Source organism: Mustelus asterias, chromosome 5 (genome assembly GCF_964213995.1).
Source record: "Mustelus asterias chromosome 5, sMusAst1.hap1.1, whole genome shotgun sequence".
NCBI classification, from domain to species: domain Eukaryota; kingdom Metazoa; phylum Chordata; class Chondrichthyes; order Carcharhiniformes; family Triakidae; genus Mustelus; species Mustelus asterias.
In genome coordinates this window covers 26,274,909-26,300,456 of record NC_135805.1, presented here as the reverse complement: position 1 = coordinate 26,300,456, position 25,548 = coordinate 26,274,909, and the positions used below count along the sequence as shown (strand labels likewise).

Below are 25,548 nucleotides of genomic sequence, written 5' to 3'. Positions count from 1 at the left end.
TTGATGTGTACATTTTAGGATGAAGGCCCGAGGCTGGTTCATACCTCATTCTCAGTAGTGGGTCCAGTATTGTCTCACTTTGCTGTCATTCCTCAGTGGGCTTTAGGTTGACAGAGTGAGCGCATTAGCAGGTCACTGCCGACTGCAGCTAAAATCAAATCTTAGCGAGTCATCAGGTCAGAATGTTCAAGTGTGGATGTAGGACCTGTTCTCTCAATGGTGGTTGGGCTGTATTGTGTGGATTGTTGTCTGACTTCAAGAAGAAATTAGATGTAGCTCTTGGGGCTAAAGGGATCAAGGGATATGGGGGGAAGGGGGAGGATCAGGATATTGAATTCACTGATCAGCCATGATCAAAATAAATGGCAGAGCAGGCTCGAGGGCCGAACGGAGCGGTGGTTGAGTTTCTATGTTTCTATGACAGGAAATGGTTTGGAGGGGCTGACTTCACCATGACAGACACCTCGAGGGGGAGTTTTCCCATCCCGCCACCACAGGAATCATAGCGGGCGGGGAGCAGACCATGAAAATGTCTGCTGCCTCACAGCGCCAGGGACCTGGGTTCGATTCCCGGCTTGGGTCACTGTCTGTGTGGAGTCTGCACGTTCTCTCCGTGTCTGCGTGGGTTTCCTCAAGGTGCTCCGGTTTCCTCCCACAGTCCGGAAGACGTGCTGGTTTGGTGAATTGGCCATGCTAAATTGTCCCTTAGTGTCAGGCGGGCGAGCTAGGATAAATGCATGGGGTTACGGGGATAGGGCCTGGATGGGATTGTGGTCGGTGTAGACCCGATGGGCTGAATGGCCTCTTTCTGCACTGTACGATTCTATGATTCTATGACCTCGGGCAGGATTTTTCGGTTTTGGGGCAAGTACAGCCGGATAATCCCGCCCCTCATCTCGTTTGTCATATCCTCTTACACCTTTTGTCTTTAATCGGATTCCCTTGAATGATTGCGCAATCACAGAATTGTCAAGGGGCCATTTGGCCCATCGTGTCTGCACCAGTTCTTACTGTTCAATAAAAAGCGATGTACAACAATTAGCGATTCTACAGCGTATAGTTACAAAAAGATTTTAATGTTCAACTTTGCAGTTACAAATTGATCGACAGGTTTTTATTTGTTCTCTGGATCTTGACCGTGCTCCCAAGGCCACACCCATTGCTGACCCTAGCTGCCCTGAGAAGGTTGTGGTGCCATTCTGAAGTGCTACAGTCTTCGCGGTGATGTTGCCCCTGCAACAGGAGCCTGTAAATTCAGTCACAAAGTTGTACTCAGCCCGTGTACTTTAACAATTCTGTTTTCACGCTTTACTGAACTCAGTAACGTTTACATTCCCAGTACACAATGAGGCAAGTTACATTTCAAGCCACTCCCATACAGTTACATTTGAAAGCAGGAAAGACCAACGTGGCCAAATCAAGACGCAAAATCATAGAATCCCTACAGTGCAGAAGGAGGCCATTCGGTCCATCGAGTCTGCGCCAACCACAATCCCACCCAGGCCCTATTCCCATAACCCCACATATTCACCCTGCTAATCCCCCTGACACTCAAGATCAATTTAGCATGGCCAATCAACCTAAACCACACATCTTTGGACAGTGGGAGGAAACCTGAGCACCCGGAGGAAACCCACGCAGACACGGGAAGAATGTGCAGACACCGTACAGTCACCCGAGGCGGGAATTGAACCCGGGTCCCTGGCACTATGAGACAGCAGTGCTAACCATTGTGCCACCGTGCCGCATGCGAGAGATACTCAGCAGGTCAGGCAGCATCTGTGAGCGAGAAACCCGAGCTTGTGACCTTTGATCAGAACAGTTTGTGACCGTTTGTACAGAACAGTTCGTGATCTTTGATCAGAACAGGTTTCTTCCAGACCCACTGAGCTCTTCCAACATTTTCCGTTTTTATTTCAGATTTCCAGCATCTCCAGTGCTTTCCTTTCTTTTTTCCGACATAGTCAAAGATTGGAACAGGCAAAGAGGGCGGATTGATTGCTTGCTGAACGCTGTTTGAAAGCAAGCTTTGGGCAGTGTACAAGCTGTCAGGGTTTGACAGTAAAATTCTGAATGTTGGAGCTTGCTTGCGTTGTGTTTTTCCAATATTGGGAGGTGGAGGGCGGGGGTGGGGGGGGTGGAATTAAGGGGAGGATAGCTATGGTAACCGTACCCACCCATAGCCTGCATGCATTTTCATTTCCTGGGAGGGATATATGGACTACCAGGTTTCTATATCCCACTCCAACACGTCGTACAAGGGAGTCGATTGCTTAGGTCTTGGAAATACGTTTTAGCGAGTGTATATTTTAGTTGTTCATGTTCTTCTGTTGACCTGAGCTGAGCTGAGCTGGAGTTTGGATCACGACAACATTTCTCTTCTGTAACTGCCCCAAATCCCTCTGGAGTTGAATAAATATGTCATAATAGAATCCCTATGGAATTGCCAGGGAAGAGGAGGGGATGAGCAGGGGGGGGGGAAGAAATAATGAAAATACAAGGAAAATTAAAACAAGGTTACGCTCTATCAGAACAGAATTACCACCCCAGGCGCAAAGTAAGAATTACAAGACTGCGATGCAAGTTGTGTGGAGACAGATCAGCTTTCTGAGAGATGTAATTCCGACAGATGTCTTCCACAAAATCCAACATTTTCTATGCTCCTCAAAGACAGTTACACCGTTTTCCACCTTTTGAAGGAGAACATTGCATGAACTATATAGAGCGCAGTGGCTGCAAATGCAAATACCTGCAAAAAATTGAAAGGAAATAGGTGTCAGTGTATATTTTCAATCTTAATAATCACCCGTGTCAGTCAGTGCAAAGCAACAATGGTTTAGCATGCCGATTTGAATTGAAATTATTTCCTACGTGCTCCTCATATGGGAATAAAGATGGGAATTCCACATTGCAAATCGTAGACCCTCGGGATTTAATAGATTCATGGAAGTGGAGGCGAGGACGCCCAGCTCACCTGCGCTGGTGCCAGCTCTTCAGATGGAGCTGTCTACCCTAATCAACATCCTGGGGTTACTATTGACCAGAAATTGAACCGGACTAACCGTGTAAATACTGTGGCTACCAGAGCAGGTTAGAGGCCAGAAATCCTGCGGAGAGTAACTCACCTCCTGACTCCCCAAACCATGTCCACCATCTACAAGGCACAAGTCAGGAGTGCAAGTTTTTAAAAAAATTTTATTTATTAGTCAGGCTTACATTAACGATGCAATGAAGTTACTGTGAAATTCCCCTAGTCGCCACACACCGGCATCTGTTCAGGTCAATGCATCTGACCAGCAGGTCTTTCAGACTGTGGGAGGAAACCAGAACACCCAGAGGAAACCCAGGCAGACACGGGGAGAACATGCAAACTCCACACAGACAGTGACCCAAGCCAGGAATCGAACCCAGGTCCCTGGTGCTGTAAGGCAGCAGTGCTAACCACTGTGCCACCGTGCCTGGATGGGTGCAGCTCCAACAACACTCAAGAAGCTTGACACCATCCTGGACAAAGCAGCCCATTTGATTGGCATCCATTCCACAAACGTTCAATCCCTCCACTACTGACGAACAATAGCAGCAGTGTGTACCATCTACAAAATGCACTGCAGGAAGTCACCAAGGTTCCTTAGGCAGCACCTTCCAAATCCATGACCACTTCCATCTAGAAGGACAAGGGCAGCAGATACCTGGGAACACCACCACCTGCAAGTTCCCCTCCAAGCCACTCACCATCCTGACTTGAAAATATGTCACCATTCCTTCACTGGGTCAAAATCCTGGAATGCCCTCCCTAACAGCACTGTGGATGTACCTACACCTCAGGGATTGCAGCGATTCAAGAAGGCGGCTCATCACCACCTTCTGAAAAGCAATTAGGAATGGGCAATAAATGCTGGCCTAGACAGTGATGCCCACATCCCGTAGATTAATTTTAAAAGTCTCACGCCCTATCCTTTGCCCGCATGTCCTTCTATTCGTGCCTTCCTCTCAGAGCCTGTTACTGTGGGTTTCTCACACATCAATCTGAAGCACTCAGAGGCCATTTCGGAGGGTTTTAATCAGGTGCGGCACTTGATTTTTTACAGCAGATTAATTTTTAAATTGCAGTTGCTTTAATGATGTATGTACAGTAATGTTAAAAGCCTAATGCTCCACCAGCTGTATTTCCAATGGTGCATTTAGCTGTTAAATGTCGGCATGTGATCGTCCTACAAGTTAATGAATAGCTACTCGGTGGAGCGAGCAAGAAGCAGTGAGTGTACCCGTGCTGTTGACCTCCTGAGGCCTAGTCCTCCTCCCCAAGCCTGACCTGGATTACACCACTAAAGACAGTGGGGAAACAAAATGGGAAAATGCTGGAAATGTGCAGGTCAGGCAGCATTTCTCCATTAGAACCTTAGCACCACTGGATCATTGCTCTTAAAATGCCCTTAAACTTCAAAACAAGCTTGCAAAAGTGTTCAGTTCCATTCAATGTACCTTTTAAACAATTTATGTATTTTTTGTTAGGTTCAATTTTTTTTTTAATTGAATAAATGGATAAAAACACTGTTCTTTGAAAAGTATCGCAGGGACTTTTAATCAGCCTGACCCACAGGTGGGATCCCAGTCTAATGTTTTACCCAAAGGAGAATATTCTTTTGTGTGTGCGGAGTCTGTACATTCTCCCCGTGTCTGCGTGGGTTTCCTCCGGGTGAACATAGAGAACATAGAACAGTACAGCACAGAACAGGCCCTTCAGCCCACGGTGTTGTGCCGAGCTTTATCTGAAATCAAGATCAAGCTATCCCACTCCCTATCATCCTGGTGTGCTCCATGTGCCTATCCAATAACCGCTTAAAGGTTCCTAAAGTGTCTGACTCCACTATCACTGCAGGCAGTCCATTCCACACCCCAACCACTCTCTGCGTAAAGAACCTACCTCTGATATCCTTCCTATATCTCCCACCACGAACCCTTTATTATGCCCCCTTGTAATAGCTCCATCCACCCGAGGAAATAGTCTTTGAACGTTCACTCTATCTATCCCCTTCATCATTTTATAAACCTCTATTAAGTCTCCCCTCAGCCTCCTCCACTCCAGAGAGAACAGCCCGAGCTCCCTCAACCTTTCCTCATAAGACCTACCCTCCAAACCAGGCAGCATCCTGGTAAATCTCCTCTGCACTCTTTCCAGCGCTTCCACATCCTTCTTATAGTGAGGTGACCAGAACTGCACACAATATTCCAAATGTGGTCTCACCAAGGTCCTGTTCAGTTGCAGCATAACCCCACGGCTCTTAAACTCCAACCCCCTGTTAATAAAAGCTAACACACTATAGGCCTTCTTCACAGCTCTATCCACTTGAGTGGCAACCTTTAGAGATCTGTGGATATGAACCCCAAGATCTCTCTGTTCCTCCACAATCTTCAGAACCCTACCTTTGACCCTGTAATCCACATTTAAATTAGTCCTACCAAAATGAATCACCTCACATTTATCAGGGTTAAACTCCATTTGCCATTTTTCAGCCCAGCTTTGCATCCTATCTATGTCTCCGGTTTCCTCCCACAGTCCCAAAGACGTGCTGGTTAGGTGCATTGGCCATGTTAAATTCTCCCTCAGTGTACCCGAACAAGCGCCGGAGAGTGGCGACTAAAGGATTTTCACAGTAACTTCATTGCAATGTTAATGTAAGCCGACTTGTGATACTAATCAATAAACTTTAAACTTTAAACATTGCCCTGGGTGTTGGGTAGGTGGTTTAGTACGGTGATGGTTGGTATGGCCTTATAAGTCCTCGTTGTGGGTGAGGAGAATTCCCCCGTTAGATCTATTGAGGCCACGTTTTTCTTTTATAATTTTGTCGTTGTGGGATTTTGGAATTCTTGCTGTATCCTGAGAAAGTTCAAACAGATCATGTATCCTGGAAAAGATGGGGGGGGAAGGAGATGTCGGGGGGGGGGGATTTTATCGGCTTGTCACACCGGTCAATGGGTGGGGTAAGCCAATAAGATTGCACAAGAGGTGCGAGGCTTATTTAAATACTTAAATCAGATTTTCCATGTGATTAGTGAGCTCAGGACCGAATCGTCCGGGTTCACTTGCCTTAATGGCCTCGCCGATTAAGATCCTGTTGCACAGAACGGAGAGATCTACGCATGCGCAACAGCGCCCCCTTGTGTGAGCAGCTGGCTTTCCGGCGGGAATAGACTCAGTCCACTCCCTCTACTGGCGGGAGTCAGATCCTGCATCATTTGCTGCATTATGTGGCGAAAGATTTCATTTCTGGCATCGCTGAAAAAACGGATCTGAAACTTTCCTGTTTTCACACTCGTTTGGCCCTATGAATTTTTTTTGGTAAGATCGCCCCCTAGGTTCTTTTTGTCGTTGATATTTCTGCTGTCACTGGATTGGGGAAATTGTGTTCCAGTGCATGCTGGTTGACTAATCCTTGGATATCTAACCTTTTTAGGTTGATATGCTGTTTTGATTTGGTTGTGCAGGCAGGGGCGATCTAACTCGATTACTTTACTCATGTAGTGTCCTATTGGCTGTGGACCTGAGTGTGAGTCTGGGTGCTTCGGGTTCAGTACTAGGGTCTCTCTTCGATTGGGGATTGGGCTGGTTGGAGAAAGTTGGCTCCTCCAAATGGAGACTTGCAGTCTGTCCATCCTTGCACCACAGAAAGCAACGTTTCTGGATGTATCACAGCTCCTGCTCCAACCAAGACCGCAAGAAATTAGAAAGAGTTGTAAACGTAGCCTAGTCCATCATGCAAACCAGCCTCCCATCCATTGCCTCCATCTACACTTCCTGCTGCCTTGGAAAAGGATCCCATGCACCCAGGACATTCTCGCTTCCACCTTCCTCCGTCAGGAAAAATATACAAAAGTCTGAGGTCACGTACCAACCGACTCAAGAACAGCTTCTTCCTTGCTGCCATCAGACCTTTGAATGGACCTACCTTGCATTAAGTTGATCTTTCTCTACACCCTAGCTATGACTGTAACACTACATTCTGCACTCTCTCCTTTCCTTCTCCCCTTGGTACTCAATGAACGGTATGCCTTGTCTATATAGCATGCAAGAAACAATACTTTTCACTGTATCCCAATACATAAGACAATAATAAATCAATTCATTTCAAAAACCATGGGGCCAAGCTCTGCTGAGATTCCCCTATCCTTTCTGGTATCCTTTCATTATCTGTATTATAGGAAAGATGTGGAAGTGTTGGAAAGGGTGCAGAGGAGATTTACCAGGATGTTGCCTGGTATGGTGGGAAAATCGTATGAGGAAAGGCTGAGGGGCTTGAGGTTGCTTTCGTTAGAGAGAAGAAGGATAAGAGGTGACTTAATAGAGGCATACAAGATGATCAGAGGATTAGATAGGGTGGACAGTGAGAGCCTTTTCCCTCGGATAGTGATGGCTAACACGAGGGGACATAGCTTTAAATTGAGGGGTGAGAGATATAGGACAGATGTTAGAGTTAAGTTCTTTACTCAGAGAGAAGTAAGGGCGTGGAATGCCCTGCCTGCAGCAGTAGTGGACTCGTCAACTATAAGAGCATTCAAATGGTTATTGGATAAACATATGGATGATATTGGAATAGTGTAGGTTAGATGGGCTTTAGATTGGTTTCACTGGTCGGCGCAACATCGAGGGCCGAAGGGCCTGTACTGCGCTGTAATGTTCTATGTTCTATGTATGAGAGGAAATGCCAACTACACCGATTGCAATGATTGATAATTTGAATCATTTGTATGAATGTTCACTGGTCTTTTCTGTATGTTTATGTGGGATAATGATTACTCTGCACTTTACTGGATTGTGGGAATTTGTTGCGTCTTGTGGTAAATGTAAAATGAAAACTTTAAATTAAAATAGCTCTTAAAAAAAAGAAGGCTGTTCGTCACCACCTCCTCAAGGGCAATTAGGGATGGGTAATAAATGCTGGCCTAGCCAGTGACACCAACATCCCATAAATGAATTTTTTAAAAAACAGGTCATTATTTTAGTCAAAAACCATTTGATTTTATATGATATATAATAGTGTTGCTTATATGAATGCAGAGAGTTCTAGATCAGGGCTGTGATGTTTAGCCGCTAAGCTGAACCTGTGTTTAATGTAACATGTCCCTGTGGGGTAGAGTTCAGGGTGGCATGGTGGCACAGTGGTTAGCACTGCTGCCTCACAGCGCCAGGGACCTCGGTTCAATTCCAGCCTTACTGTCTGTGTGGAGTTTACACATTCTCCCAGTGTCTGTGTGAATCATAGAAAGAATCATAGTAACCCTACAGTGCAGAAACAGGCCATTCGGCCCATCAAGTCTGCACCGACCACAATCCCACCCAGGCCCTACTCCCATATCCTATACGTTTACCCGCTAATCCCTCTAACCTACGCATCTCAGGACACTAAGGGGCAATTTTAGCACGGCCAATCAACCTAACCTGCACATCTTTGGACTGTGGGAGGAAACCGGAGCACCCGGAGGAAACCCACGCAGACACGAGGAGAATGTGCAAACTCCACACAGACAGTGACCCAAGCCAGGAATCGAACCCGGGTCCCTGGAGCTGTGAAGCAGCAGTGCTGACCACTGTGCTACCGTGCATCCTCCGAATGCTCCAGTTTCCTCCCACACTCCAAAGATGTGCGGGTTAGCTTGATTGGCCATCACCCCCTAAGTGTCAGGGAGATTAGCAGAGTGAGTATGTGGAGTTACCAGGATAGGCCTTGGGTGGGATTGTTGTCGGTGCAGTCTCGGTGGACGGGATGACCTCCGTCTGCACCGTGGCAATTCTATGATTCAACCAAGAACACTCAGAGAAGAGCTAGAGCCAAATGGTTGGGGACAATTTCTGCAGATTGGTGGTTGCTTTGACATTCCTGGAAGCTGAGAGAGGGGTAACCCAAGATTTAAGGAACAAAACACAGGAAATATTTGGCCATCTCTCGGAAGATACAGGCCCACATTTTTGTCCGTGGACCTGAGATCTGAGAAGAAGGAAAGGGACCGTTAGGATCGCAGATATTAGCAAAGGGTGAACACTTACCGTAGCAGCAATGTCAGTCTGATATTGCTTTCCAGAAGGGAGACTTTGCAGGCGTACTGTAGAATTAGCCTGTAGGACGGCGGCACTGAAGTAAAGAAGTGCTGCTGTGCCATGATAGCACGCATCCTGTTAGTAAAATACACAAGAAAAGGTGAAATATACAAATAAAGCTCCTTGTAAGCTAAGTGTAACCTCTGCTCAGCATCTGAGACCAGTGGTGATCACTTTGGACAGCCTTGATATAAGCCTACTTGTGACACTAATAAATAAATGCGATTTTCAATTAGTAATGAGGCTGGGACTTTTTTCTCTGCCGCGTAGGAGGCTGAGGGGTGATCTTACAGAGGTCTATCAAATAATGAGGGGCATAGATCAGCTAGGTAGTCAATATCTTTTCCCAAAGGTAGGGGAGTCTAAAACTAGAGGGCATAGGTTTAAGGTGAGAGGGGAGAGATACAAAAGGGTCCAGAGGGGCAATTGTTTCACACAAAGGATGGTGAGTGTCTGGAACAAGCTGCCAGAGGTAGTAGTAGAGACAGGTACAATTTTGTCTTTTGAAAAACATCTAGAGAGTTGCATTTGGCCCATATCCCTCTACAGAGGCGTAGAGGGATATCGGCCAAATGCAGACAATTGGGACTAGCTTCGGGGTTTAAAAAAAAAGGCCGGCATGGACAAATTGGGCCGAAGGGCCTGTTTCCATGCTGTAAATCTCTATGACTCTATGGCTGAAGGGTTCTCGGGAACAGGCAGGAAAGTGGAGTTGAGGCTGAGGTGAGATCGGCCATTGAATGGCGGAGCAGGCTCGAGGGGCTGAACTGCCTACTCCTGTTCCTAGTTCTTGTGTAACAGTTCCCTAATGTCCGGGGACTTGTGTCAAAATTGGGAGAACTGTCCCATAAACTCGTCAAGCAGTAGCCCAGGCATACTCACAAAGCAGTATTCGATAGAACTCCTCCATCAGAGTGGCTGTGACAATACAATGATGTACAGTCAGGAGGAAGTGTCCCTTGTTGTACTTGACACTGGCTTCAGTCTACAGGGAGTCAGATCAAACACGGGCAAGGATACTTCCTGCTGAGTACCACATGGTGGCCCTCACTCACCTGGTGAATCCGTCCTTCTTCATGTTAAACACACCTCAGAAGAAGTACTGAGGGTGGCAAGGGCCCCTGCCTTTGTTACCTGTACCCCTCCCCCGTGACATCCATCCCACAACTCCTTCATCACCGCAACTCATCTGTGGTTGGAAGGCAGTGCCATTCCTTGGCTTTGGCTGGGTATAATACCAGCCAATACGGATGCCATAATCTCACGTGAGAACACCATCCACCAGGTACATGGTACATACTCTTGCAACTCGGCCAACGTTGTCTACCTGATACGCTGCAGGAAAGGATGCCCCGAGGCATGGTACATTGGGGAAACCATGCAGACGCTTCGACAATGGAGGAAAGAACACTGCTCGACAATCACCAGGCAGGAGTGTTCTCTTCCTGCTGGGGAACACTTCAGCGGTTACGGGCATTCGGCCTCTGATCTTCGGGAAAGCATTCTCCAAGGCGGCCTTCACGACACACGACAGCGCAGAGTCGCTGAGCAGAGACTGATAGCCAAGTTCCGCACACATGAGGACGGCCTCAACCGGGATCTTGGGTTCATGTCACACTATCTGTAACCCCCACGACTTGCCTGGACTTGCAAAATCTCACTAACTGTCCTGTCTGGAGATGATACACATCTCTTTAACCTGTGCTTAATGTCCTCTCCACTCACATTGTCTGTACCTTTAAGACCTGATTAGCTGTAAAGACTCGCATTCCAATCATTATTTTGTAAATTGAGTTTGTGTCTTTATATGCCCTGTTTGTGAACAGATCTCCCACTCACCTGACGAAGGAGCAGCGCTCCGAAAGCTAGTGGTGTTTGCTACCAAATAAACCTGTTGGACTTTAACCTGGTGTTGTGAGACTTCTTACTGTAATACCAGCAGCAGCCACCGCCTTCCCGATGGTGCTGCAATTCAATAGAGTGAGCTAGTGGCCTCTGGTTGGCTGGCAGCTCGCCCCCTGGTGTCTTTGATCACTGGATTGGACCACCACTATCCAATTAAATGCTTCAGACAAGATCCTCATCACTTCCAATAAACGCAGCCCCTTGTGTGAGAAATTCAGATACGATCCTTCGACCCTCTAACCTGCCTCACAGCTCCAGGGACCCAGGTACAATGGATGGTAGAACCAGACTAACACCTGCACAGACAAGAGTTCAAACCCCATCAGTGTTGTGGGGAGAAGTAAAATTTAATGAATTAATAAATATGGAATAAAATACTAGCCTTGGTGATGATGTTCATGGAGCCACTTAATTATCGTAAAAACCCATCTGGTACATTTAGATCCTTCGGGGAGGGAAATCTGCCATCCTTATCTGGTCTGACCTACATGTGACTCCAGACCCACAGCAATGTGGTTGACTCCACATACTGTCCTTGCAAGCCACTCAGAAAGGGCAATTAAGGACAGGCAATACATGTTGGACTTGCCAAAGACGCTCACATCCCAAAGACGATTTTATGAAGTAACTCTGCCCCCATATAAGTTGTGATAAAAATCAAACGCTCACCAAGGAACACCAGGCCGTTGAGTTTCGGGGCCATCCCGTGAAGTAGCATATCAGCAACAGCAGAGTTAGGATAAAGAGGAGAAGGGCAACAAAAATCACCCAACCTTGGCTAAGTTTATCAAAGACATCAATGGAAGCCACCAGGATCCAGACCAACCCACCGAAAACCTGTTGGAAAAACAGCAGCTTTTTAGTTTGTACTTGTAAAACTTAACCCTTTCAAAGAACAAAAAAATTACAGCACAGGAACAGGCCCTTCGGCCCTCCAAGCCTGCACCGACCGTGCTGCCCGACTGAACTAAAACCCACTACCCTTCCGGGGACCATATCCCTCCATTCCCATCCTAAAAGAACAAAGAAAATTCGCTGATGAATAAAGAACAGCTCCTGCAACCCCTCCACCTTGGTAATAGTTCTGTCACTGCCTCGAAGGACGTATGACTCGGATACAAACAGCATTGTCTACAAGGATCACACTTGCTGGATAGGGTGGCAGCTAATCTGCAAAAGTAGGAGTTCAGCTTAGAATTATTGAATCCCTGCAGTGCAGAAGGCCATTCGGCCCACCGACCCTGCATCGACAACAGTCTCACCCAGGCCCTATTCCCAGAACTCCACATAGTTACCCTGCTAATCTCCCTGACACTCAGGAGCAATTTAGCATGGCTAATCAACCTAACCCACACATCCTAAACTCAATTCCTCGATTGATAAAGGCCAGCACACCATATGCCTTCTTAACCACCTCCTTCACCTGCGGGGCCGATTTTAGAGTCCTATGGACCCGGACCCCAAGTTCCTTCTGATCCTCTACTGTACGAAGAGTCTTTCCCTTTATATTGTACTCCTTTATCCCATTCGACCTGTCAAAATGGACCACTACGCATTTATCTGGGTTGAAGTCCATCTGCCACTTCTCCGCCCAGTCTTGCATCCTATCTATGTCCTTCTGTAACTTCTGACATCCCTCCAGACTATCCACAACCCCACCAACCTTCGTGTCGTCGGCAAACTTACCAACCCATCTCTCCACTTCCTCATCCAGGTCATTTATGAAAATGACAAACAGCAAGGCTCCCAGAACAGATCCCTGGGGCACACCACTGGTGACCGACCTCCAATTAGAAAAAGACCCATCTATACACACTCTCTGCCTCCTTTGGGCATGGATCCCTTGGATCCCATGCCCTCTCACTTTTTCGAGAAGCCTTGCATGGGGGACCTTATCGAACGCCTTGCTAAAATCTATATAAACCACATCTACCGCTTTCCCTTCGTCAATGTGTTTAGTCACATTTTCGAAGAACTCCACCAGGCTCGTAAGGCACGATCTGCCTTTGACAAAGCCATGCTGAGTATTCTTGAGCATACTAAACCTCTCTAAATGCTCATAAATCTTGGCCCTCAGGATCTTCTCCATCAGCTTACCAACCACTGAGGTTAGACTCACCGGTCGGTAATTTCCTGGGCTATCCCTATTCCCCTTCTTGAAAATAGGAACCACATCCACAATCCTCCAATCCTCCGGCACCTCTCCCGTCTCCATCGAGCACCTCTCCCATCTCCATCGTTTCCTGTCTGCCAACCAGTTTTCTATACATCTCAATGCACCACCAATCCCATGTGCTTTATTTTTACACTCTAGTGGCACTTTGTCGAAAGCCTTCTGAAAGTCCGAATAAACCGCATCCACCGGCTCCCCCTCATCAACTCTACTAGTTACTTTCTCGAAGAATTCCAATAGATTTGTAAGGCGGGATTTTCTGGCTGCGCTCACCCCAAAGCTGGAAAATCCCTCCCAAGGTCAACGGACCATTACATGGTTCATGACCACCCGCTATGATTCCCGTGGTGGACGGGGCGGGAACATTCCACCCCATGTCTCTTTACTTAAGGAGAGATATGAACGCGTTGGAAGCATTTCAGAGTAGGTTTACTAGACTAATACCTGGAATGGAAGGATTGTCCCATGAGGAAAAGTTAGAGAGGCTAGGCTTGTATCCACTAGAGTTTAGAAGAGTAAGAGGTGACTTAATTGAAACTTTCAAGATCCTGAGGGGTCTTGACAGGGTGGATGTGGAGAGGAATGACGGAGGTTGAGGGGCGACCTGATAGAACTCTACAAGATTATGAGGGGCATGGACAGAGTGGATAGTCAGAAGCTTTTTCCCAGGGTGGAAGAGTCAATTACTAGGGGGCAAAGGTTTAAGGTGCGAGGGGCAAGGTTTAAAGGAGATGCATGAGGCAAGTTTTTTTACACAGAAGGTGGTGGGTGCCTGGAACTCGCTGTCGGGGGAAGTAGTGAAAGCAGGTACGATAGTGAGTTTTAAGGAGGGTCTGGACAAATACATGAATAGGATGGGAATAGAGGGATATGGTCTCCAGAAGGGCAAGGGGTTTTAGTTCAGTCGGGCAGCATGGTCGGTGCAGGCTTGGAGAGCCGAAGGGCCTGTTCCTGCGCTGTAATTTTCTTTGTTCTTTGAAGTTCCCTCTTGTGTGAGAATCTAGAACTAAGATCACTGTTTAAAAATAAGGGGTCACTCATTTAAGACAAAGATGAGGAGAATATTTTTCTCTCAGAGGGCTATAAGTCTTTCGAGTTCTCTTCCTCAAAAGGCAGTGGAAGCAGAGTCTTTGAATATTTTTAAGGCAGAGCTAGATAGATTCTTGATTGACAAGAGGGTGAAAGGATATCAAGGTTAAGCAGGAATGTGGGGTTGAGTTTAGTATAAGATCAGCCATGATCTTATTGAATAGCAGAGCAGACAGGCAGGGCCGAGTGGCCTACTCCTGTTCCCAATTCATGGGGGCGATTCTCCCAGCCCACTGTGCTGCTCTTTGGAAGGAGTAACAGGAATACAGAGTACTGGGCTAATGGTAAGATACTTGGTAGTGTGGATGAACAGAGGGATCTGGGTGTCCATGTGCATAGATCCCTGAAAGTTGGCACCCAGGTTGATAGGGTTGTTAAGAAGGCGAACGGTGTGTTAGCTTTTATTGGTAGAGGGATTGAGATTCGGAGCCATGAGGTCATGTTGCAGCTGTACAAAACTCTGATGCAGCCGCACTTGGAGTATTACGTACAGTTCTGGTCGCCGCATTATATGAAGGATGTGGAAGCATTGGAAAGGGTGCAGAGGAGATTTACCAGGATGTTGCCTGGTATGGTGGGAAAATCGTATGAGGAAAGGCTGAGGGACTTGAGGCTGTTTTCGCTAGAGAGAAGAAGGTTAAGAGATGATTTAATAGAGGCATACAAGATGATCAGAGGATTAGATAGGGTGGACAGTGAGAGCCTTTTTCCTTGGATGGTGATGGCTAGCACGAGGGGACATTGCTTTAAATTGAGGGGTGAGAGATATAGGACAGATGTCAGAGGTAGGTTCTTCACTCAGAGAGTAGTAAGGGTGTGGAATGCGCTGCCTGCAGCAGTAGTGGACTCGCCAACATTAAGGGCATTTAAATGGTCATTGGATAAACATATGGATGATATTGGAATAGTGTAAGTTAGATGGGCTTTAGATTGGTTTCACTGGTCGGCGCAACATCGAGGGCCGAAGGGCCTGTACTGCGCTGTGATGTTCTATGTTCTATGGGGGACATCAATGGAGGCCGATTAGCGGGCTCCCCACTGGGCGTCATGGCCTCCATGTATCTCCGGCTCCAGGTTGTTTGGAGTCATCAGCTCCATTCCGGAAATGAGGTGGAACTCATTTCCATATTTAATTCTCAATTTAAATCCCATTAGCAGACTCGGCACTGAAGACTCCAGGCCTGCCATCGTCTCCCCCCTCCGCCAGGAGTTGTTCACTCCAGCGGGGTTTACTCCTGCTCCCCACTAACAGGGAACAGGCACCCTGACCCCGCTGGAGTGAAGGAGGCTATTGAGCCCCCCCCCCCCCCCCCCAACCCCCCCCCCAAAGAGGTCGGCAATGTGGGGCCAGTGCGCACGCGCCAATCGCCATTCTGACAGACCTATGCATGCGCAGTGGCCCGCTCAGCGCTATAGGCCCCGGCCACTGATTTTCAAAGTCAATCTCGCTTGGGCACTCTACAGTGCTCAGAGTGTGGGAGATCCATTTTGAAAGTCCTGCTAAAAAAACCAGCAGGAGTTACTCCAGTTTTCACGCCAATTCGGCACTTTAGAATTTTGTTTTGGAGAATTGCACGATGCCACAGTGGTTCGCACTGTTGCCTCACAGCGCCAGGGACCCAGGTTCGATTCCGGCCTTGGGGTCACTGTCTGCGTGGAGTTTGCGCGTTCTCCCCGTGTCTGCATGGGTTTCCTCCGGGTGCTCCGGTTCCCTCCCACAGTTCAAAGATGTGCGGGTTAGGTTGATTGGCCATGGGAAATTGATCCTAGTGTCAGGGGAATTAACAGAGTAAATGTGTGGGATTATGGGGATAAGGCCTGGGTGGGATTGTGGTCAGTGCAGACTCGATGGAACGAATGGCCTCCTTCCATACTGTGGGGATTCTGTGGTGTTTCTGCATGGAAGCCTGCTGGGTAAAGAGCCAGCCATCCTGATGGTGGCAGCAGTGAGCAGGGTTTGATTTTAACAGTCCAGCCACATTTACTGCCAGCATTTGAACCTCCAACAGCCTGAGGAATCACCCTGCAGCACTCAGCTGCGTCATAGGCAAAGGTGTGGGAGTGGTTAGTAAAGAAAAAAAACACTTGCGATTAAGTAGTTCTTCCACGATATCAGGACATTTTCTTTCCTTCATTTACAGACGGCATCGCTGGCTCGGCCAGCGTTTATAGCCCATCCATCGCTAATCTTCAGAAGGTGGTGGTAAGCTGCCTTCTGGTTGGTGATCAGTGACTAGTGGTGTGCCTCAGGGGTCAGTGTTGGGACCGCAATTGTTTACGATTTACATAGATGATTTGGAGTTGGGGACTAAGTGTAGTGTGTCAAAATTCGCAGATGACACTAAGATAGGTGGAAGAGCAAAGTGTGCAGAGGATGCTGAAAGTCTGCAAAGGGATATCGATAGTCTAAGTGAGTGGGTGAGGGTCTGGCAGATGGAGTACAATGTTGGTAAATGTGAGGTCATCCATTTTGGTAGGAATAACAGCAAAATGGACTATTATTTAAATGGTACAAAATTGCAGCATGCTGCTGTGCAGAGGGACCTGGGTGTCCTTGTGCAGGAATCTCAAGGAGTTGGTTTGCAGATGCAGCAGGTAATTACGAAGGCAAATGGAATTCTGTCCTTCATTGCTCGAGGGATGGAGTTTAAAAACAGCGAGGTTATGTTACAACTGTATAAGGTGCTGGTGAGGCCACACCTGGAGTACTGTGTTCAGTTTTGGTCTCCTTACTTGAGAAAGGATATACTGGCACTGGAGGGGGTGCAGAAGAGATTCACTAGGTTGATTCCGGAGTTGAGAGGGTTGGCTTATGAGGAGAGACTGAGTAGACTGGAGCTGTACTCATTGGAATTTAGAAGAATGAGGGGAGATCTTATAAAAGCATATTAGATTATGAAGGGAATAGATAAGATAGAAGCAGGATTCTAAGATAGAAGTGGAATTCCCTGCCCAGTGAAGCAGTTGAGGCTACCTCATTGAATGTTTTTAAGGCAAGGATAGATACATTTTTGAACAGTAAAGAAATTAAGGGTTATGGTGAGTGGGCGGTAAGTGGAGCTGAGTCCACAAAAAGATCAGCCAAGATCTTATTGAATGGCGGAGCAGGCTCGAGGGGCCAGATGGCCTACTCCTGCTCCTAGTTCTTATGTTCTTCTTGAACCACTGCAGTCTGTGTGGTGTAGGTACACCCACAGTGCTGTTAGGGAGGGAATTCCAGGATTTTGACCCAGCGACAATGAAGGAACGGTGATATATTTCCAAGTCAGGATGGTGAGTGACTTGGAGGGAACCTCTAGGTGGTAGCGTTCCCAGGTATCTGTTGCACTTGTCCTTCTAGATGGTAGTGGCTGTGGGTTTGGAAGTTGCTGTCTAAGGAGCCTTGGTGAGTTCCTTCAGTGCATCTTGTAAACGGTACACACTACTACTTTCCATTGGTGGTGGAGGGATTGAACGTTTGTGGAAGGGGTAGCAATCAAACGTGCTGCTTTGTCCTGGATGGTATCGAGCTTCTTGAGTGTTGTTGGTGCTGCACTCATCCAGGCAAGTGGAGGGTTCTGATTTGTACTTGTGGATGATGGACAGGCGTGGGGGTTCAGGAAGTGCGTTACTCCCTGCAGGAGTTCTTGCCTTTGACCTGCTCTGGTAGCCATAGTATTTATATGGCTAGTCCAATTCAGTTTCTGGTCAACGATAACCTCCAGGATGTTGTTAGTGCAGGATTCAGCAATGGAGATGCATTGAATGTTAGGGGGCAAAGGTGTACTTTTGTTGGAGATGGTCATTGCCTGGCACTTGTGTGCTGAGAATGTTACTTGCAACTTGTCAGTCCAAGCCTGGATATCGTCCAGGTCTTACTGCATTTGGACACATACTGTTTCAGTGTCTGAGGAGTAGAGAATGGTGCAGAAATTGTGCAGTCATCAGCAAACATCCCCACTTCTGGAAGGAAGGTCATTGATGAAACAATGAAGACGGTTGGGCCTAGGACACTATCCTGAGGAACTCCTGCAGTGATGTCCTGGAGCTGAGATGATTGACCTTCAACCACCACAAGCATCTTCCTTTGTGCCAGATATGTTTCCAACCAGTGGAGAGTTTTCCCCCCGATTCCCATTGACTCCAGTTTTGCCAGGGCTCCTTGATGCCACACTCGGTCAAATGCTGCCTTGATGCCAAGGGCTGTCACTCCCACTTCACTGTTCATTGTCCGTGAGCAGGTTATTGCTTGTCCACTGTTGATGACGCCTTCCATCACCTTGCTGATGATCGAGAGCAGACTGATGGGGCGGTAATTGGCCAGGTTAGATATTCCCTGCTTTTTGTGTACAGTACGTACCTGGGCAATTTTCCACATTGCTGCTGTACTGGAATAACTTGACTCGGGGCATGGAAAAAGTTCTGGAGCACAGGTCTATTGCCGGAATATTGTCAGGGCCTGTAACCTTTGCAGCATCCAGTGTCTCCAACCATTTCTTGATGCCATATGGAGCAAATTGAATTGGCTGAAAACTAACATCTGAGATGCTGGGGACCTCCAGAGGTGGCCGAGACAGATCAGCCACTCGGCACTTCTGGCTGAAGATTGTTGCCTTATCTTTTGCACTGATGTGCTGAGCTCCTCCATCGCTGAAAGTGGGGGTATTTTTGGAGCCTCCACCTCCAGTGAGTTGTTCCATTGTCCACCACCATTCACGGCTGGATGTGGCAGGACTGTAGAGCTTAGATCTGAACCGTTGATTGTGGAATCGCTTAGCTCTGACTATAACTTGCTGCTTATGCTGTTTGGCATGCAAGTAGTCCTGTGTTGTAGTTTCTCCAGGTTGACACCTCACTTTTCGGTATGTGTGGTGTTCCTCCTGGCATGCCCTCCTGCACTCTTCATTGAACCAGGGCTGATCCCTTGGCTTGGTAAATGGTAGAATGGGGGATATGCCGGGCCATGAGGTTGCCGGTTGTGCTGGAGTACAATTCCGCTGCTGCTAATGGCCCACAGCGCCTCATGGATGCCCAGTCTTGAGTTGCTAGATCTGTTTGAAGTCTATCCCATTTAGCACGGTGATAGTGCCACACAACACATCCAAACTTCTTCACAACTCATGAACTACTTTTGAACTATAGGCGTTGTTGTAATTTCGGAAACATGGCAGCCAATTTACAGAGAACAAAAACTCACAAACAGCAATGAGTTAATGATCAGATCATTTGTTTTAAAGTTTAAGTTTAAAGTTTATTTATTGGTGTCACAAGTAGGCTTACATTAACACTGCAATGAAGTTACTGTGAAAATCCCCCAGTCGCCACACTCCGGCGCCTGTTCGGGTACACTGAGAGAGAATTTATCATGGCCAATGCAACTAACCAGCGTGTCTTTCGGACTGTGGGAGGAAACTGGAGCACTTGGAGGAAACCCACGCAGACACGGGGAGAATGTGCAGACTGCGCACAGACAGTGACCCAAGCTGGGATATGAGCCTGGGTCCCTGATGCTGTGAAGCGGCAGTGCTAACCACTGTGCCACCCCACGGTGATGTGGGTTGGGGGATAAATATTGTTCCAGTCACCAGTGAGACCCCCTGCCCTTCTGTGAATTGTGCATTGGAGTCTTTTACATCTGGATGACGGGGCAAGGCCTGGGTTTTATTGATGAATTGAAAATTTCCCAGAGTTAGAGTAGACTCTATGCTGCCCTATCCTAACTCACACCAAGTTCTTTTCACCTATCAGCCTTGTGCTCGTAGACTTACATTGGCTCCAGCTCCATCAATTCTCATTCTGTATCCAAGTGCCTGCAAGAACACAGCAAGCCTATCATTGTTACCTCCTTCTGGACTCTTATACAACCCCTACTTCCTTTAATCTAACGTTAGCAACTTTGCCTTTAGCACATCTCAACCTGCTGCACATCTTAACTAGCACTGCTGCCTCACAGCGCCAGGGACCCGGGTTCGATTCCTGGCTTGGGTGCGGAGACTGCACGTTCTCCTCGTGTCTGCGTGGGTTTCCTCCGGGTGCTCCGGTTTCCTCCCACAGTCCGAAAGACGTGCTGGTTAGGTGCATTGGTCATGCTAAATTCTTCCTCAGTGTACCCGAACAGGCACCGGAGTGTGGCGACTAGGGGATTTTCACAGTAACTTCATTGTGGTGTTAATGTAAGCCTACTTGTGACACTCAATAATAAACTTTTAACCTGAAGCTCTAGAATTCCCAACCTAAATCTTTGCATCTTCACCTCCCTCTCGGACTGTTCTTTTAAGGCCCTCCTTGAAGCCTACCTCTTTGACCAAGCAATCAGTCCCTTTTCCTAATATCTCCTTGTTTGCCAGATGTAGTTTGTGTCTGATTATATCGTAATGTGCCTTGGGGAGATTGGCTACAGGTAAGGGCGCTAAACAAATTCAAATTGTCATTGCTGACATGTCACACAGTCATTTCTCTCAACACACGCCTGGTCAGAGTACATACCTTCCCTTTAAATGTTAAAGCAGCGTAGAAAGCATTCTTTCTGGTTGTCTCACTGCTTGGTGTGGCTCCTGCTCTGTCTGAGACCGCAAGAAACTACAAAGGGTCATGAACATAGCCCAGCTCATCACGCAAACCAGCCTCCCCGCCCATTGACTCTGTCTACACTTCCCACTGCCTCGGCAAAGCAGCCAGCATAATTAAGGACCCCACGCACTCCGGATATTCTCTCTTCCACCGTCTTCCGTTGGGAAAAAGGTACAAAAATCTGAGATCACATATCAACCAACTCAAGAACAGCTTCTTCCCTGCTGCCATCAGACTTTTGAATGGACCTACCTCGCATTAAGTTGATCTTTCACTACACCCTGGCTATGACTGTAACACTACATTCTGCACTCTCTCATTTCCTTCTCTATGAACGGTATGCTTTGTCTGTATAGCGCGCAAGAAACAATACTTTTCACTGTATCCCAATGCATGTGACAATAATAAATCAAATCAAATAAATTATCTGAAGGAAATGAGTTACATGAAAATATTGAAAGGCTACAGGCATCAAGCACTGAAGTGCTGCTATGGAGAAAAATAATCGATGGGCCAAATAGTCTGATGTTTCTGTGCTGTTACATTCTAAGGATCACTGCTACTACCACTTCGACTCTTGATTCAAATTACCCCAAAATAATAGCAAAAATCAGTATCCAGTTAATTTCATCCAGAATTAATGGTCGACCTTTAGATCCAAGGCACTTTATAAAACACAGTATTTGGTTATCATGTGTAGTGATCCCTATGAGAGTAGTCACTGCACTAGATTCTCACATTGCTGTTCATTGGAGTTCATGGAAGACAAATTGGCTGCCGCCTTTTCGACTTCACAACTTCAATAATTACCTCATTGGCTCAAAGCGCCTTGAGACATCTGGTGGCTGTGAAAAGCACCATATAACAACAGAAGAACATAAGAACTAGGAGCAGGAGTAGGCCATCTGGCCCCTCGAGCCGGCTCCGCCATTCAATAAGATGATGGCTGATCTTTTCGTGGACTCAGCTCCACTTACCCGCCTGCTCACCATAACCCTTAATTCCTTTACTGTTCAAAAATCTATCTGTCTTTGCCTTAAAAACATTCAGTGAGGTAGCCTCAACTGCTTCACTGGGCAGGGAATTCCATAGATTAACAACCCTTTGTGTGAAGAAGTTCCTCCTCAACTCAGTCCTAAATCTGCTTCCCCTTATTTTGAGGCTATGCCCCTAGTTCTAGTTTCACCTGCCAGTGGAAACAACTTCCCTGCTTCTATCTTATCTATTCCCTTCATAATTTTATATGTTTCTATGAGATCTCCCCTCATTCTTCTAAATTCCAATGAGTATAGCCCCAGTCTACTCAGTCTCTCCTCATAAGCCAACCCTCTCAACTCTGGAATCAACCTATTGAATCTCCTCTGCACCCCTTCCAGTGCCTGTACATCTTTTCTCAAGTAGGGAGACCAAAACTGTACACAGTACTCCAGGTGTGGCCTCACCAGCACCTTATACAGCTGTAACATAACCTCGCTGTTTTTAAACTCCATCCCTCCAGCAATGAAGGACAGAATTCCATTTGCCTTCTTAATTACCTGCTGCACCTGCAAACCAACTCCTTGAGATTCCTGAACAAGGACACCCAGGTCCCTCTGCACAGCAGCATGCTGCAATTTTTTACTATTTAAATAACAGTCCATTTTGCTGTTATTCCTACCAAAATGGATGACCTCACATTTACCAACATTGTACTCCATCTGCCAGACCCTCGCCCACTCACTTAGACTATCTATCCCTTTGCAGATTTTCAGCGTCCTCTGCCAGGGACCGGGGTTTAATTCCGTCTTCGGGTCACTGTTGGTGCGGAGTTTGCATGTTCTCCCCGTGTCTGCGTGGGTTTCCTTCGGGTGCTCCGGTTTCCTCCCACAGTCCAAAGATGTGCAGGTTAGATTGATTGACCATGCTAAATTGCTCCTAGTGTCAGGGGATTAATAGGGTAAATATGTGAGGTTAAGGAAATATGCGTGGTTGGGATTGTGGTCGGTGCAGACTCGATGGGCCAAATGGCCTCCTTCTGCACTGTAGGGATTCTATGATTTTATGATATAAATACAAGTCTGACATTTTATTAACTTTCTCATTCCTTGTGACTGAAGAAAGCAATGGAGGGATACAAACGATTGGTCTAGTTGGACCAAGGAGCGGCACAGGCTTGGAGGGCCGAAGGGCCTGTTTCCTGTGCTGTACTGTTCTTTGTTCTTTGTTCTTTGTTCAATGACTTAGACATCCTCCAAATAGTCATCTCAATCCAATAACAGCGATTGGTGCTTGTGCAGTAGCAAGGTGACACAGTGGGTTAGCACTGCTGCCTCACAGCGTCAGGGACTCGGGTCCAATTCCCGGCTTGGGTCACTGTCTGTGTGGAGTTTGCACGTGTCTGCATGGGTTTCCTCCGGGTGCTCCAGTTTCCTCCCACACTCCAAAGATGTACAGGTTAGGGGGATTGGCCATGCTAAATTGCTCCTTTGGTTAGATAGATTAGCCATGGGAAATGGGTGGGGTTACAGGGATAGGGCAGGGGAGAGGGCCTGGGTAAGATACTCTCTCATAGAGTCGGTGCAGACTTGATGGGCCAAATGGCCTCTTCTGCACTGTAGGGATTCTATGAATATTGTCTGACTCACAACCATTTGACATTCAGTGGGGTTAATTTGGCTAAGGGTGAGATTTGTGCTCCCATCAGGGGAGGAAGTCCCACCTTAGGGAGCTCCTGGCCAATCGGATGGTCGGAAATTCTATCCCTGGTGTTATATCTGATCCGAGTTGAGCTTCCAATCACATATTCATTCTAACATGAAGACCATCACTTTCCATGTCCATTAAATGACTTCATTCCTACCCCAGCTAATCCGCTGCTGAAACCCTCATTATTGGGTGGGACTTTACGGCCTCGCTTGACTTGAGACTGGAAAATCCCGCCCGAGATCAACGGAGCTTCCCATTGCCTGCCCCTCCCTCGCTCCAATTCCCGTGGCAGGCAGGGTGGTAGAATCCCGGCGATTGTCTCTATAGCTGCAGCTATTCCCAACACACTCCAGGCCAGCCTCCCACATTCTACCCTCTGTAAAAACTCTGCAGCCCATGTCGGAACCCACAGCAAGTCCCGTTCATCCAGCACTACTGCACTTGCTGCCCTATATCGGCCCCCAGCTGAGATAAGCAGCGATTTTTAAACTCCCATCCAATTTCAAATTCCTTCATGGCCTGGCCCCTCCCTACCTCTGCAATCTTTCCCAGCCCTCAACCTTCCAGGACAATTGTGGTTTGCTAACTCTGACACGTGAGCATCCCAATTTTAATTGCTCTGCTATTGGTCGCCTTGCCTTCAGCTACCAAGACCCTCAGTTTGAGAATCCCCTCCCTAAACCTCCCCCTCTCTTTCCTCTATGAAGACACTCCTTAAGATCTACCTCTTTTACCAGGATATTGAGGTTGGAATCATAGAATCCCTACAGTGCAGAAGGAGGCCACTCGGCCCATTGAGTCTGCACCGACCACAATCCCACCCAGGCCCTACTCCCGCAACCCCACATATTTACCCCACCAATGCTCCTGACACTAAAGGGCAATTTAGCATGGCCAATCATCCTAACCCGCACATCTCTGGACTGCGGGAGGAAACCGGAGCACCCGGAGGGAACCCACGCAGACACGGGGAGAACATGCACACTCCACACGGACAGTCACCCGAGGCCGGAATTGAACCCGGGTCCCTGGCGCTTTGAGTATCTACCCGAATAACTTCTTACATAGCTCATTATATCAAATTTTGCTTTATATTGCTCCTGCCTGATGTTGGGGCAGTGTATTTTTCCAGGTTTAAAGAAAAGGCAAACTTTGCGTCGGTGTGTGTTTGTGAAACGAACTATCTTACGCAAAGCATTCAATCCCACATTGGCAAGGCAAAGCAACAAGCTCTGCAGCAATCCTTTCAAACGAACCATTTTTTTGTTGTACTCACAAGCTCAGGTAACATGAGGAAATCTGGGATGCTGGTCAGTAATCTGGTCCCCGCCGGTATTATGCAGTCTGATGGAGGGTCAGTGTTGGTAGGCTCTGGCTCCGGTGACGCCATGGCTTTTTTCTTGGTCTCTCCCTCCCAGAGGAAACTTTTGTCAAATTTTAGTGCTGTCCTGTCGCTCGCAACAAGCAGTGATCATTGCGCTGATAAATGAGCACTGCTCTGGACACACCTCTTCCCATGTCTTCTCTTGACAAACTGGTTCTGGCTGTCATTCTTGGCACTCCTAGAGACAGATGCCACACTCTTGCACTGATTCAATTGCCTATTCTCTAAGTAACCAAAGCGCAAAGAAATCGAGGACAATTCACTTGGAATTAAAGTTTTACACTTCGGGCTTACTTATTAGTGTCACAGGTAGGCTTACATTAACACTGCAATGAAGTTACTGTGAAAATCCCCCAGTTGCCACACTCCGGCGCCTGTTCAGGAACACTGAGGGAGAATTTAGCATGGCCGAGGCACCTAACCAGCACGTCTTTCAGACTGTGGGAGGAAACTGGAGCACCCGGAGGAAACCCACGCAGACACGGGGAGAACGTGCAGACTCCACACAGACAGTGACCTGAGGCCGGAATTGAACCCGGGTCCTTGGCGCTGTGGACAGCGGTGCTAACCACTGTGCCACCGTGCCACCCTAATTAAGCTTAATTCTAAGCTTAACCACAAATATATAGTTATATTTTCTTCAGGGAAAGCGGTCACATTATTTAA

The 25,548-nt window shown here is 47.3% G+C and overlaps 1 protein-coding gene across 1 annotated transcript; it reads right to left on the bottom strand.

Moving 5' to 3' along the window:
- Positions 1-1,056: 1,056 nt before the first annotated feature.
- On the bottom strand, positions 1,057-24,966 carry LOC144493424 (myelin and lymphocyte protein-like). The gene is made up of 4 exons (XM_078212307.1): positions 24,775-24,966; positions 11,672-11,839; positions 9,047-9,172; positions 1,057-2,749 (listed from the first exon to the last, which is right to left on the bottom strand). Exons 1-4 carry the CDS (start codon positions 24,886-24,888, stop codon positions 2,675-2,677), a joined length of 483 nt encoding a protein of 160 aa, XP_078068433.1. The 5' UTR covers positions 24,889-24,966; the 3' UTR covers positions 1,057-2,674.
- Positions 24,967-25,548: the final 582 nt, after the last annotated feature.